Source organism: Lithobates pipiens, unplaced genomic scaffold, assembly GCF_037356315.1.
Source record: "Lithobates pipiens isolate NorthernLeopardFrog02 unplaced genomic scaffold, aLitPip1_a1.2 Scaffold_18, whole genome shotgun sequence".
Lineage (NCBI taxonomy): Eukaryota > Metazoa > Chordata > Amphibia > Anura > Ranidae > Lithobates > Lithobates pipiens.
This window is the reverse complement of record NW_027507758.1, coordinates 30,672,213-30,687,994: the sequence shown is the minus strand read 5'-3', so window position 1 is coordinate 30,687,994 and position 15,782 is coordinate 30,672,213. Positions and strand designations below refer to the sequence as shown.

The window sequence follows — 15,782 nt, the reverse complement described above, 5'->3', positions numbered from 1 at the left end:
CGCTCACCACTTTTCCCAACCTCTAAGTTTTGTAAAATGCATAAAAAAAAAAAAAAAAAAAAAAAGTTTTATATAAAAATGCAAAAAAAAAACCCCCAACAAATAACGGCCCATGACAAATGGAAATAATACCTCTTGGATGTGAGATGCGACAGCTGCCTTTGTGTCGAAATTCAAGTCTTGTATTTTATCAATAAACTCTTCTTTTCTTGCACACTGTAAAAAAAATGTAAATAAAAGAATTAAAATAGGCAATGTCATCTTAGAGTGCACAAATGTAAAATAAATTTTCATATACATACAGCGCATCCCGAAAGTATTCGCAGCACTTCAGTTTTTCCACATTTTCTTATCTTACAGCCTTATTCCAAAATGGATTCAATTATTTTCCTCCAAATTCTACAAACAACCCCCCATAACGACAACATGAAAGAAGTTTGTTTGAAATCTTTGCATATTTATTAAAAAAATATAAAAACAAATCCCATGTACATAAGTATTTGCCTTTGCTCAATACTTTGGTGAAGCCCCTTTGGCACCAATTAGGCTCAAGTCTTTGAGTATGATGCTACAAGCTCGGCACACCTATTTTTGGGCAGTTTCTCCCATTCTTCTTTGTAGGACCTCTCAAGCTCCATCAGGTTGGATGGGAAGCGTCGGTGCACAGCCATTTTCAGATCTCTGCAGAGATGTTCAATCAGGTTAAAGTCTGGACTCTGGTTTGGCCACGCAAGGACATTCACAGAGTTGTCCCGTAGCCACTCCTTGGCTGTCTACTTAGGGTGGTTGTCCGTTTGGAATATGAACCTTCGCCCCAGTCTGAGGTCCAGAGCTCTCTGGAGCAGGTTTTCATCAACGATGTCTCTGTATATTGCTGCATTCATCTTTCCCTCAATCCTGACTAGTCTCCCAGTTCCTGCTGCTGAAAAGCATCCCCACAGCAGGATGCTACCACCACCATGCTTCACTGTAGGGATGGTATTGGCCAGGTGATGAGCGGCACCTGGTTTCCTCCAGACATGACGATTGCCAGTCAGGCCAAAGAGTTTAATCTTTGTTTCATCAGACCAGAGAATTTTGTTTCCCATTGTCAGAGTCCTTCAGGTGCCTTTTAGCAGACTCTAGTCATGTGCCTTTTACTGAGGAGTAATTTCCGTCTGGCTACTCTACCATACAGGCCTGATTGGTGGAGTGCTGCAGAGATGGTTGTTCTTCTGGAAGGTTCTTCTCTCTCCACAGATAAACGCTGGAGCTCTTGTCAGAGTGACCATCGGGTTCTTGGTCACCTCCCTGACTAAGGTCCTTCTCCCCCGACCGCTCAGTTTGGCCGGGCGGCCCAGTCTAGGAAGAGTCCTGGTGGTTTCAAACTTCTTTCATTTAGATATGATGGAGGCCAGTGTGCTCATTGGGACCTTCCGTGCTGCAGACATTTTTCTGTACCCTTCCCCAGATCTGTGCCCATATACAATCCTGTCTCGGAGGTCTACAGACAATTCCTTAGACTTCATGGCTTGGTTTGTGCTCTGACATGCACTGTGGGACCTTATATAGACCGGTGTGTGCCTTTCCAAATCATGTCCAATCAACTGAAAATACCACAGGTGGACCCCAAGTTGGAGAAACATCTCAAGCATGATTAGTGGAAACAGGAGGCACTTGAGGTAAATTTTGACTGTTAGGGCAAAGGCTGTGAATACTTATGTACATGGGATTTTTTTTTTTTTTTTTTATTTGAATAAATTTGCAAAGATTTCAAACAAACTTCTTTCACGTTGTCATTATAGGGTATTGTTTGTAGAATTTTTAGGAAAATAATTAATTGAATTAATTTTGGGATAAGGCTGTAACATAACAAAAACATACTAAATGCACTTCTGAGCTACTTTGAAGAGTTTCTATCTATATATCTATATCTATATCTATATCTATATCTATATATATATATAATTTTTTTTTTTTAACCACCTGCTGACTGCCACGCGCCGATATACGTCGGCACAATGTACATCCCCTTTAATTTGTGGGGCTAGTGGGCGCACGTGCCCGCCGCGTACTGCATGACTGCGCTCCTCCGCCATGGGCCAGCAATCGTGTCATGGAGCAGCAGAACGGGGAGATGCCTATAAACAAGGCATTTCCCTGTTCTGCCTAGCAATATGACAGATCTACTGCTCCCTGTCATGGGAGCAGTCAGGGCTCAAGTCCTGCTGGAACGCATGGGAACGGAGTTCCTGCACTTTTTCCACAACAGGAACTCCGTTCCCGATAGCAGCTGCGTCCTGCAAGGCATTGAAGTATGTGAGCTGTGTGGCAGGTGCTACACCAGCAGCCGCCGACACAGCTCGCAATAGTAAGTGCCGCACACCAGGGGTGGACTGACCATTCAGGCATTGCCAGTAGGGAGCCCCATGACAGCTTCCCCTTTGATCTACCTGTCTATCACAGCTAGCTGACGGGTAGACCAGGTCCCTGCTGCTAAGAGATTGTATTTAGTCAGACCTCTCGTGATGCACTCCTCCCCGCCGGCCCCTCCTGATTTTCTGTCTCCCCATCTCTCCCCCCCCCCAGTGTCCTGCATACTTGCTCTGTGTGTCCCGCTGAATCTCCCCCTCCTCTATCTTCAGTGCCATATGATGAGAGAACCCAGAGGAGGAGCACAGCTATTCTGCTCACAGGACATGCAGGGAGAGAGGTGAGCTGAGGGAGGAACATCAGTTTGGGGTGGTAAGCTGAGCACAATACCTGCCAAAGTTTAATGCCAGGAGTGAAGTTTATGTGGAAATATGTGAAGGGTTGGAATAGCAGCGAGTGTGTGTTGGAGCCCTGCAGAGTTTGCAGCCCCCCAAGCTAACATACATCTCCTAAGCAGGAACACATCACTATCTCTTCTGTCCAGATAATGTGCAGTTCATTTATGACCTTTCCGTTTAACCCTGTGTTATCCAAACTCTGTTCAATGAAAAGTGTAAACTCACCACATAAACACTCTATATACAAAATAACATTCCCCAATAAAGATCAGAACATGATGTTCACATTTGCATGGAAGCACAACTGAATGAATGCTAATTATTCAGAGAATTACCGTATTTATGTTTATTGAGGATTGTGTTTTTTTAATGTACTAACAGTTAAGCTTCATAAACACAATACAAAAATTTTATGAAAAATACCACTTTTGAAGCGTTCGTGCATATGAGCGTATCATCTTTTTTATTTTATTTTTGGTGGGGGAGGTCATAAAACTATCCCCTATTTTGTAGACGCTATAAATTTTGCGCAAACCAATCAATATACGCTTATTGCGATTTTTTTTTACCAAAAATATGTCAAAGAATACATATCGGCCTAAACTGTGGGGGAAAAAAAGTTTTTTTTTTACATATATTTTGGGGATATTTATTATTATTATTTATTATAGCAAAAAGTAAAAAATATAGCTTTTTTTTTTTTTTAATTGTCGCACTTTTTTTGTTTATAGCGCAACAAATAAAAACCACAGAGGTGATCAAATACCACCAAAAGTTGTTTTGGTGTAAGGTCGCACGACCGTGCAATTGTCAGCTAAAGCGACGCAGTGCCAAATAGCAAAAAGTGCTCTGGTCAGGAAGGGGGTAAATCTTTCAGTGGTTAAATAAACCATAAATATTATCCAATCTTAGTTTATGTATAATTACATCCCAGTTGCCACTGTCTTGTTCAGCCATATCGGACATCCTCTATGAGGAAGTATATTCCGGAGCAGCAAAATCAGAGCATAGACATTAGACATAGACATTTATTTCTCAAATTCATCAGTTTCCTCACCTCTTTAAAAAAAAAAAAAAAAAAAACTTTCGATATTTCAGCACAACTGAGATGGGAAAATTTAGACATCGTATGTCTCTTTACTTTTGGCTTAATAGTTTAATAGTTAGGGGATGTAATGGTTCCTTTTAAAGCTAAACTCCGGGGAAACATCAAAACTACTCTTGCAATGGGGCTCCCATCACTCCGCAAGGAATACATTTTTTTTTTTTAAGTTTTAGATAGTTAGATTAGTGTTTTTATTTCTGTCTGTGTCTCCCATTAAGGAGATTCACCCTCTCCGTTGTCCTGTTTACCATTATCATTGAAAGAAGATCCCAAATTTTGCATTTTTCCCAGAAAAGTAATAGAGGGGAAATCCTCCAATGTGGACACTAGTTCTGGTGACCTTGGGGCACCAAGGAATTCCCTTTAATTTGCAGAGATTTACTCTCACTTCCTGTTTGGCTATGGGAGAGGAAATGAACAGGAAATCTCTGCAATGGGACACAAATGGCAGAAAGAAAAAAAAAAAAATCTGACAGGGGTGATCACCCTTCCTACGCTATCCAAAAGGACATCAACGCTTCATCCGTCGCTCACACTCATCATGTACAATGCAGGACTAGCAGTCCTTCATTGTGAGGCTGCTGCGGGCCAACCTACAACCTGGAGCATCAGATGGAAGAGAAAGCACTGGTTGGCGGTGGACCAAAGGATAAAGTAAAATGCTTTTTAATGGTACCCTTGGCAAAAAGGAGAGTTTCACTCTTGCAGTGTAGGGGGGGGTTAACCTGTGGCAAGGGTAAACTTGACATTTCACAGGAGTTCAGCTTTAAAACTCTGGAATTTTTCAAGCAATTATAGCAGGGATCTCCAAACTTTCTGAACAAATGGGTCAGTTTACTGTCCTTCAGACTTTGAGGGGGTCGGACCACGGCCAGTGTGAGTAGAAAATGCTCCAGTATCAATGAGAGTAAAGAATGCCCCATCATTGGTATTAGTGGGAGGAATAGTGCCCCATTTTTGATAGTAGGGGACAAAATAGTGCCCCATTATCAATGTCAGTGAGAAGAATAGGACCCTGCAGTTAGTGTCAGTGGGAGGAACAGCGTCCCATCATTGGTGTTAGTGGGAAGAATAGTGTCCCATTGTTGAGGAGAGTGGTAGAAATAGTGACCTATTGTTGGTCTCAGTGACCGGAATTATGCCCCATTTTTGGTTTTGGAGGAATAGCCTTGTATCAGTGGGAGGAATAGTGTCCCAGGGGCCTGATAAGGGCATGCAAAGGGCCACATCGGGCCCCCCGAGCCACAGTTTGGAGACCACTGAATTATAGCAAAGCCAGAATCTTCCATTTAAAAGTCAAGTTGAAAAAACTAAAAGCAGACCACGCTTGTGTAGATTCCACTGATCCTTCCACCTATGCTAAATAAAGGAGTCCTCATTGCTGACAAAGTAAGGGGCCACACACAGGTCAAAGTTTTTTCCATAGCAGGAATCGTCCGAAAATTCAAATGGTGTATGGCCACCTAAATAAAGTTAACCGAAGTGGCCTATCGCCACATCTACAGAACTGAAACAGGTACGGATCTGTTATTAAAGTAGATCTAATACCAATACTTTAAAAAATAAAAAAAATGGATGAAAATTTTTCCCATCGACTCACTTTCCGTCTTATCTCCAAGACAGGGAGTGAGCAGTGGCGGAACTACCGCCATAGCGGCACATGCAGCCGCTATGGGGCCCGCAGCTGAGAGGGGCCCGTGGGAAGGATGAGGAATGCATACTGTGGAGGGGGGCATCACCTCCCGCATGTTCCCCCAGCCAGCGGAAGCGAGGAGAGGAAGAGGCAAGCTGTCTGTACGAGCAGAGAGCTGTAATAGCTTTCATTTGAATGTCCCGTGTTCCCGGGGCTCACCGTCACATAGCCCCACCTCTTGGCCCGGCGTCTTTGATAGACAGAACACCGGTCCAATGCGGGACATGTGACATCATCAAAGGCTGCAGGCCAAGAGGTGGGGCTATGTGACGGTGAGCCCCGGGAACACGGGACATTCAAATGAAAGCTATTACAGCTCTCTGCTCGTACAGACAGCTTGCCTCTTCCTCTCCTCGCTTCCCCTGGCTGGGGGACCGTGCGGACGGTGCTCGCCCCCCCCCCCCACTCTGAATCAGCCCCACACTTGCCCGCAGCCATTTGAGGGCTCCATACTGGACTGCACTCCACATCCTCCCCGGTAGTTCTGCCACTGGCTCGCCTCTTGCTCTGCACAGGTGAGGCTGCAATTGTGGTTACATTGGTTACATAAAGGAAAATTACAAATGCTGATCTTTTAATTGGTGTTATATGGTAATTTTTTGAATTTGAATTGGCAAAGGAAACTAATGTTTGAAAAAAAATTTATGTCTAAAGAACATGTAATGTACAGTGCATTTTTGCATGTAGGAATTTTCTTTACTACATATTTCTGATTTTTTTTTTTTTTTTACAGCTATAAAGTTAACAGTATTAGTGTTTGCATTTTTAACCACTTTCAGACCGGACCAATTTGCTGGTCAAAGACCAGACCACTTTTTGCGATTCGGCACTGCGTCGCTTTAACTGACAATTGCGCGGTCGTGCGAGGTGGCTCCCAAACAAAATTGACGTCCTTTTTTTCCCCACAAATAGAGCTTTCTTTTGGTGGTATTTGATCACCCCTGTGGTTTTTATTTTTTGCGCTATAAACAAAAATAGAGCGACAATTTTGAAAAAAACGCATTATTTTTTACTTTTTGTTATAATAAATATCCCCCAAAAATATATAAAAAAACATATATTTTTTTCCCTCAATTTAGGCCGATACGTATTCTTGTACATATTTTTGGTAAAAAAAAAATCGCAATAAGCGATTATTGATTGGTTTGCGCAAAAGTTATAGCGTTTACAAAATAGGGATAGTTTTATAGCATTTTTATTAATTTTTTATTATTTTTTTTTTTTACTAGTAATGGCGGCGATCTGCGATTTTTATTGTGACTGCGACATTGTCGGGGACCCATCGGACATTTTTGACACATTTTTGGGACCATTGTCATTTATACAGTAATCACTGCTATATAAATGCAGTGATTCCTGTGTAAATGACACTGGCAGTAAAAAGGGTTAACCAGTGGGTGGCAGTGTAGGGGTTAAGTGTTCCTAGGGGTGTGTTACTAACTGTGGGGGGGTTGGGCTTTCATTTAGTGTACACTGATCTCTGCTCCAATCACATGGAGCAGAGATCAGCGTCACTAGTTGCTAGGCAGAATGGGAAAATGTTGTTTATACAGCATTTCCTCCATTCGGCCGCTCCGTGAGACGATCGCGGGGATGCCCGCGGCGATCGAGTCCGCGGGTCCCGCGACCGGACTCACGGGGGTCCCGACCAGCGCGGTCAGCACGTCCTGAGTAAAGTCATTCAGGAGGGATCCAGGCCAGGTGTCGGTGAGTGGAAATCACAGTGGAAAGCTCTGGAAGAGACATGCCAGGAGTTGGATGTAGAGCCAGAGCCCCCCCACTGTGAGGCAGCCCCACACTTGCCAGCAGCCATTTGAGGGCTCCAGTATGCATTCCTCATCCTCCCCGGTAGTTCCGCCACTGGCTCGCCTCTCCCTCTGCACAGGTGAGGCTGCATTGTGCTCGGGTCACGCTGCATTGGGCACAGGTGAGGCTGTATTGGGCATGGGTCACGATGCATTGGGCATAGGGGAGGCTGCATTGGGCACAGGTGAGGCTGTATTGGGCACAGGCAGGCCACGCTGCATTGGGCACAGGTGAGGCTGCATTGGGCACAGGCAGGTCACGCTACATTGGGCACAGGGGAGGGTGCTTTGGGCACAGGCCACACTGCATTGGGCATAGGTAAGGCTGTATTGGGCACTGGACAGGCTGCATTGGGCACAAGTGGGCACAGGTGAGGCAGTATTGGGCATGGGCAGGCCACGCTGCATTGGGAACAGGCAGGCCACATTGGGTACAGGTGAGGATTATTGAAGCGCTAACACCAGCTGTTTGGAGTATCTTTATCTGTTGATTGTTAAACGTTCTGGAATATGTATATTGCTATTGTGGTGTAGGATCTGGGCCTGTTGTCCCTCCATCCCTTTTCTTTGCTTCCTTCCTTCTTTCCTCCTTCATCTCAGACTCGAACCACACCCCCTTTGAGCCACGCATTTTAAACCAAGCCCACTATTTAATTTAAGCCCCGCCATTTTTTTGTGGGGGGGGGGCTGTTTGAAGGGGGGGCCCCATACAACATTTTGCTATGGGGCCCTGTGATTTCTAGTTACGCCCCTGGGAGTGAGCAAAAATCTTAGAGCAACCCTTTCGTAAGCCGGCCATAGACAGATCGAAATTTGTCTGGTTCAGCAGGAACCGGCTGAATTTCGATCCATCTATGGGCAGGCTGGTTGTACTGAAGTTAATCTATCGATCTACTTCAGTACAACCAGCCTATCGAGTTGTCCCCAGCAGCGATCATTTTATTCTGATGGATGGGAAACCTCCCGCTGTCAGAATACAATAGCGCAGCAGAAGGGATTCTACATCTAGCAATTTTCTTTCCTTCAACCAAACTGCATAATGTATGGCCAGTAGTGCTGGGACAAGGTCATAGAGCGCCCAGGGCAAAGATGTCGACCTGCCCCCCCATGCCTCATTCATGATGTACAAGCTTGGGGCATCCTACACCCAGCAGTCACTCACTTGTTAAGATCACTGCTGCTATCACTACCTTGCAAAAGAAGGAAGCGCCCAATCCCTACAGTAAACCATGGTGCCCAGGGCAACCATCCCTCCTGCCACCCCTTGTCCCAACCCCGATGGCCAGCCTTAGACAACTGTCACCAGAATAGGTTCAACGGATTCACCCTTTCCTCCAATTCTGGTGACAGACATAAAATTTTGGATTTTCTTTCCTTATGTTAACAGTGATCAAAGTGGTAAAAAAATACAGAGGGATAATCTCCCTATCTGGGACACTAATAACTAGACATGTGCACACTGAAATATTTTGTTTCGGAATTTTGTTTTCGTCCGAAAAGTAAATTTATTTAGTTACTCCCGAAATTCATTTTTATTTATTTTGTTTCGTTAAAAAATGCATTCGTCAAATCTGTCAATGTTCTAAGAAGATTCGACGGAGCAGCTAAACTGTACTACGCCGCAATCGTACATTTCCGGTCGAATGTTCCACCTACAAGCTATAGTAGAATTCTAATGTTGTATGACACTAGTAATAATTATATTAATTATTAATACTAATCAACCAACATTAGAATTCTTCTATAGCCTATGGGCGGAGCATTTGACCATAAATGTCCACTCGCAGCGACTGCTTCATCGATTTTTCATGTCAAAACTTTTCTCTCTATGTCGAATAATCTTGGACTAATAGAGTTAGGTTAGGCACATTCAACCTTTTTTGCTATTGTCTCTATAATGTCGAATCTTTTCTCTCTATGTAGAATAATCTTGGACTAATAGAGCTAAGGTTAGGCACATTCAACCACAGGTTCGATGGACACAGATCGTCATGTCGAATCGCCTATCTATATCGAACTGTTGTCACAACGAAAATGAAAATAAAGCATTTGTTTATGTCGGATCTTTCAGTTTTCGGATTCTGCACGTTCGTTATCGTTTGTTAAAACGATAACAGAAATACCCTAAATTCGGACGAAAATGCATTCGAACAAAAATTGATGCACATGTCTACTAATAACCATAAAAACTAATAAAGGTTCTAACACTCCCCTTGTCCATTCAAAACTACAAAAAGAGGCAGCGTGGTCTGGTGGGGCAGCAGTGCAGGACAAAAGGCAGCTGAAACGTGGAATCCTCATTGGGGATGATATATTGCCGGGAGCTTCTGGTAGGGTGCTATACAGGTCCAGGGCAGTGGACCCCAGCCAGGGGATCAAGTACCTATAGGCCACCTGGGCACAGTTCGCCGTGATGGGTGGTAGGGACACTGGCACTGGCGGCAGGGGCACTTCTCTACTCCATCTAAAACTACAAAAATGAATCTAGATACTCTTTAAATTTACTGAAAGTGTGTGATATGATAAAGTTACATTAATTAGCATGAGAACTGTGGTTTACCTGAACTGCGCAGCCCAGCATAAGAAGCAACATCTTCTTCATCTCTTCTGTACCTTGCTCTAGAAAACAAACAAAGACAAAAAAATAAAAAAGGAAAATGAAAACAATATCTGCTTGGTAGAAATCCAAACCATTATTGTATCATCACAATTGTATTTTAGCTGTGCTCTGCACTTTACTCAACTTTCCTCATTAACTAAAAACTGCAAGGATAAGCACAGGGGAGATCGGCTGCCGGATGTTTAATCACCTTCATAATGCTGGATTATGTTAAACAATTTCGCCAGAAACTGTCATCTGCTTTCATAATCAGAACCCCAGTCTGGCCGGTAATGGTATCCTCTATCATGTCAGAGGGTCAACCAGTAAATAGGAAGGGGAAGTGGAATCGAGGCTACCAAACAACAGCCTCCTCAAAACTACTATTCCAAAATTGGATCCAACAAACTATAGCAGAAAAGAAGAGGGGACTTTACATGTTTGAAACACGCCACAAGTATTTCTATATTAAAAAGTATCAACATTGTATTAAAGTGGAAGCAAACTCTCATGCAAGATTTTAACCTATAATATAGGCCTACCTATAGGTACTGTATGGTGACTGTAGCCATTCAATTAAGAGGCACTTGCTTCTTGGGAGGAAAGCAATGGCAAACCTAGACAAGATTCTAAAAAGCAGAGACACCACTCTACCAAAAAAAAGAAAGAAGGTTTGCTCGGTGGGACTTTGAATGAGGCCAATCACTATGTAGAGTAAGCATGTGGGATATGAAACACAGTATTGCTTATATGGGTTCCAACAAAAAAAGGGGGGAGTTTTCTTGGGGACTTTGAATGAGAGATGTATACCAAAGAACATTTTATTACACCATGTACAGCATACTGAATGACACAAAAAAAAAGAAGCATACACAGAATCGCATAAAAGCAGGGCATGCTAAAAACCACATATAAATATTGACGCCGTGGTGTTTGGCATAACATGGGGTAAAGACGAGTCCTGCACAACATGGGCCACTGGAAGGGCTGGATGGTGTTGGAAAAACAATAAAAAAAACATATCATCATCTGTATGGACAGGATGCATCTATGTAGGCCTGACACGTTTCGTTGGGGTGTACCAACTCTTCAGGGGCTAATGCAATGGTGATCCATAAAGAAACATAACCATATGGTAATATTTTAGCTGAATAATAGAGATAAGTAATGGGTGTAAGGGACAGGATGGACATCCCTATAAATACTCATGCCAACTGCATAGATGTGAACAGTCTTTGCCAAGACTGCATTTTGATATACAGCTCTCATTCAAAGTGTCATTTCTTCAGTGTTGTCACATGAAAAGATAGAATAAAATATTTACAAAAATGTGAGGGGTGTACTCACTTTTGTGAGATACTGTATAGGAATTGGATTTTTTTCAGCAGTAAATGGGGTTTTCTAAAGGCCTACCCAACAACCAGTGCAAGTGTAAGGCGGATTCCTCCATCTACACAAATGAGGTGGATGGAGGAACCTGAAGCACACACTGATCATTAGCTGCTGATTACCAGAAAATTTTCCAAATTGCGCTTTCAAAAGAAGTCAATTAGCAGGAAAGGCTACACGCCGATTGAAATTTAGATGGATTTTGGTCAATGTATGGTGAAAAATAGGTGGGCTTCTGCTTTTGTTTCTAAAGCCCCATACACACTATCAGATTGTCTTCTGATTTTTTTCCTTCAGGTTTACCAAAACCATGTAGTGTAAGGGCCTGCCTGATTGCATACACATTGAAACCCCTAAGGTTTGACCTCATATTATATGGTTTTGGTAAATCTGATGGAAAAAATCAGCAGAAAATCTGATAGTGTGTATGGGGCTTTAGATGTATTCATCTATTGAGTAAGAAATAAGTATACAAGAAGGGTATGTAAAAGTACAACAACGTTTATATTATAGGGAGTGTACACTAAATGAATCCTCCTGAATTTTAAACCATATATTTTGTGAATGTAATGTTTCACATTCTCCTGTAAATCATTCATTCAAAATCCACATTATTTTGCCAATATACACTATATTAGCAAAAGTATTGTGACGCTTGTCTTTATATGCACATGAACTCTAATGGCATCCCAGACTTAGTCCGTAGGGTCCATATGGAGTTGCCCCCCCCCTCAGCTATAAGAGCTTCAACTCTTCTGGGAAGGCTGTCCACAAGGTTTAGGAGTGTGTCTATGGGAATGTTTGACTATTCTTCCAGAAGCACATTTGTGAGGTCAGAAACTGATGTTGGATGAGAAGGCCTGGCTCACAGTCTCTGCTCTAATTCATCCCAAAGGTGTTCTATTGGGTTGAGGTCAAACGTGTAGGCCAGTCAAGTTTCTTCACCCTAAACCGTGCACATCCATATTTTTTATGGACGGCCTTCCCAGAAGAGTTGAAACTGTTATAACTGCACAGGATGGGCAAACGCAATATTGAACCCTATGGACAAAGACTGGGATGCCATTAAAGTCCATGTGCGTGTAAAGGCAGGCGTCCCAATACTTTTGGTAATATAGTGTATATATAAATATCTCAGCTCATGGACATTAAAAGGATTCCAGAAGAGAGATAGAGATTTTGCCAGATCAGACAATTCAGAAATGCTTTGAAAAGACTATTGCCGCGTACACACGGTCGAACTGTTTGACGTACTTAGTCCGTTGAAACACATTTCAGCGGACAATCCGCTCGTGTGTGGGCTTCAGCGGACTTTTTGCAGTCTGGAGTACTAAGAATTTCGGTTTTTCCGAAAATCTGTCCGTCGTACTTTGGTTTCAGCGGACAATACGGTCGTCAGTATGCTAGTTCGACGGACTAAGAATGGCGCATGCCCAGAAAGGATTTACACGGCGGAAGGGTGCTTTGCTGTGTCTTGGACTTCCTATTTCTAGTCCCGTCATACGTGCTGTACACGTCATCGCGCAAGCTTTCGACGGACTGTTTGTGCATCCGTGTGTGGTCAAGTCCGTTCAGTGGAAACTACGACGGATTGTCCGTCGGATTGTATGATGGACTAAGTATGCCATACAATCCGCTCGTGTGTACGCGGCATATAAAGCACACGGACTTCTAGAAATTACAAAGTCATCCTATGTAAAATCTTGGTGGTTTCCCGCACCCAGGGAGCTGCAGGTGACAGAGACACCAATACAGGTGAATGCTTCCGTATCAGCTTGTACCCACATATTTGGGAAGCCTGGGATCACCAACCAGCTGAGCTGATAAAAGCAGAGTCTTTATTTTCCAAAACAAAAACAACTTTCACCAGCATGAAAACAAGTCCACCTAACTCTGGTATGAATCATACCTTTGGCTCACCACCAGCAAAACTTATCCCTCAACAGGGTTTTAAGTTCCCACCTGCACTAGGGGTCCAGAAATGTCAGAAGAGCTCAGTAGAAGTGTAACAAGACAGTCCACATTCCGCCCAATGAACATCTCAGACACCTACTGCCTGCTTTCTGCCCTTTTAGACCCCTTTCTTCAGGTGGGTTAAACCTCATAGGGCCAAAATATCCGTAGTCGGGGCTGGAGGCAGTTTTCCATTCAAAATCTCAGAGTCTCTGAATTCCAGGTCCCATACAAGGACATAACAATTAGGGATGATTCAATACCATTTTTTATGCAATGAATACGAGTACCAATACTTTTTTATTTTTTTTTAGCACTCGCCGATATCAATTACCAATACCTACTGCAACTGTTTTGTTTTCACTTCAGCTGTCTTCAATGGTACAAAGCATTGAAACGTTATTTACCAATTAAATACATTTTTTTATTTTGCGCTTTTTCAATGTGAAATGTGTAAATATATATGTGTATAAATATTCACTAAGCAAAAAAAAAAAAAAAGTTTTAATTGTTTATCGTTTATAAAATAGATGTGAAAAATTAAATAAAAAGCAGGAAATAATAATAATTAAATGGAGGCGAATAGGGAGTTAATTAAGGCTGATTAGAGTAAATTAAGGGTTAATAAGAGGTTAAACAGAAGAAACATTTGTTCATCACTTTGATCTGCAGATGAAGAAACAGAAAGATACAAGAAGAAACAATGTTTCTTTTTAATTTTAGTGTTGTTAATAAACATTGCTGGCTGTTTTTGTTTTTGTTTTTTTACAGCTCCAATTAGGACTTCTTCAACAGGGAAGACCCGCTGACTGCTCAAAGGACCAAGCCTGAAAGTATCGCTTTCAGGTATCAGTGAATTTGTACGAGTACCGATACTTGTGCAAATACTCGGTATCGGCACAGATACCGATACTAGCATCGGTGCAACCCTAATAACAATCCTGGGAATGTTGCAAATCAAAAATGAAATGCTTATAATCAGCTTTCCCTCTCTGTTGGATGCCCCCAGAACCTCACACCTTACCTGGGTGAGAATCCCTGAGTTCTCCCTCTGAGCTTCTTTTCATCCCCCCAGTAAAGGGACCACAACTCAAATAAATGGGGACACATCTGTATCCAGGCCCTATCCCTGGCATCCTGTACACCATGCATGCGCATATTTGGATGTGCAGGTAAACACAGATGCAGAAGCAATCAGCATTTACATGAGTGCAGCCACGTACAGTCATTCCCTTGTATTGGCAGCTATATGCGGCAAGGTGGTGGGGTTTTTATGTGAAGAGCCTCTAGATGGCCATGTGCATGAGGCCTAAATCTCCTTTAAAGTGGTATTCCAGTAAAAACCCTAACTAAGCCTAGATCTACTCCCACCCCAATTCTAAGACTATTCTAACTACCCTGTAAAAGAAAAGATGTCTATACTTGCCCATTCTGAAACAGCTCCGGTCGGGTCATATGACCGCCTTCCAGCACCGGCTTCAATGTAGCGGAGAGACAGGCTTTCTTTGGTGCATCCATTGTTGGCTAAGGGTAATGTCACTGTCCAGACTCTGTAGCCGTTGCTGCTGCCTCTTCTCTACACTGAAGCCGGTATCTTTTCTTTTACAGGGTAGTTAGAATAGTCTTAGAATTGGGGTGGGAGTAGATCTAGGCTTAGTTAGGGTTTTGACTGGAATACCACTTTAAAGGAGATTTAGGCCTCATGAACATGGCCATCTTGCAACATTCTCTTCACATAAAAACCCTACCACCTTCAGAATAGGCAAGTATAAGCATTTTTCCTTTTGCAGGGTTGATTAAATAGTCTAAAGCCCCATACACACTATCCGATTTTCTGCTGTTTTTTCCTTCAGATTTACCAAAACCGTATAATATGAGGTCAAACCTTAGGAGTTTCAATGTGTATGCAGTCAGGCAGGCCCCTGCACTACATGGTTTTGGTGAATCTGAAGACAAAAATCAGCAGAAAATCTGATAGTGTGTATGGGGCTTTAGAATGGGGTTGGAAGTCTTTTTAGGCTTATTTAGGGTATGACAGAAATTACACTTCGCCACTTGTTTCAATCACATTTGAACACACATATACATATACATGACAGCCACTTACTGAACAGTGGCATGTAAGCCAACGTATAAATCCTGTGGACTAGAACTAGGCCCAGACAGGCAGACATTTCACCATGAATGATGGGTGATCTCCATATTGGCAGGAACAAACCAGCACACGTATAATCAATCCATTGTATAAAATGGAATGATTAGTGCTCATTTGTGCAGAAAAACAATTGCTGAGAGGTCCGGACATGTACAGGTTCTCATTGCCTCCTAGGAACCCCTTACATCACGTGTCAAACACAAGTCCCACGGGCCAAACTTGGTCTGCCAGACCATTTCATGTGGCCCTTGCACCTCTCCTGCAGCTGCGGCACCCCCCTTATCTCCAACCCCACCTTGTCTCAGCAGTCAGCACCATAGAGGAGGACAGAAC

General features: G+C 42.9%; 1 protein-coding gene across 8 annotated transcripts in view; it reads right to left on the bottom strand.

Annotated features, from left to right (window-relative positions):
* The window catches only part of CCDC88A (coiled-coil and HOOK domain protein 88A), a 325,195-nt gene that overhangs the window by 199,208 nt on the left and 110,205 nt on the right, over positions 1-15,782 (bottom strand). For all 8 annotated transcript variants that reach the window (XM_077485516.1, XM_077485518.1, XM_077485521.1 and 5 more), the window contains exons 5-6: positions 9,914-9,972; positions 133-216 (exon numbers count right to left, since the gene is read on the bottom strand). In XM_077485516.1, coding sequence (XP_077341642.1) covers positions 133-216; positions 9,914-9,972 — 143 coding nt within the window. The remainder of the gene's footprint in view (positions 1-132; positions 217-9,913; positions 9,973-15,782) is intronic.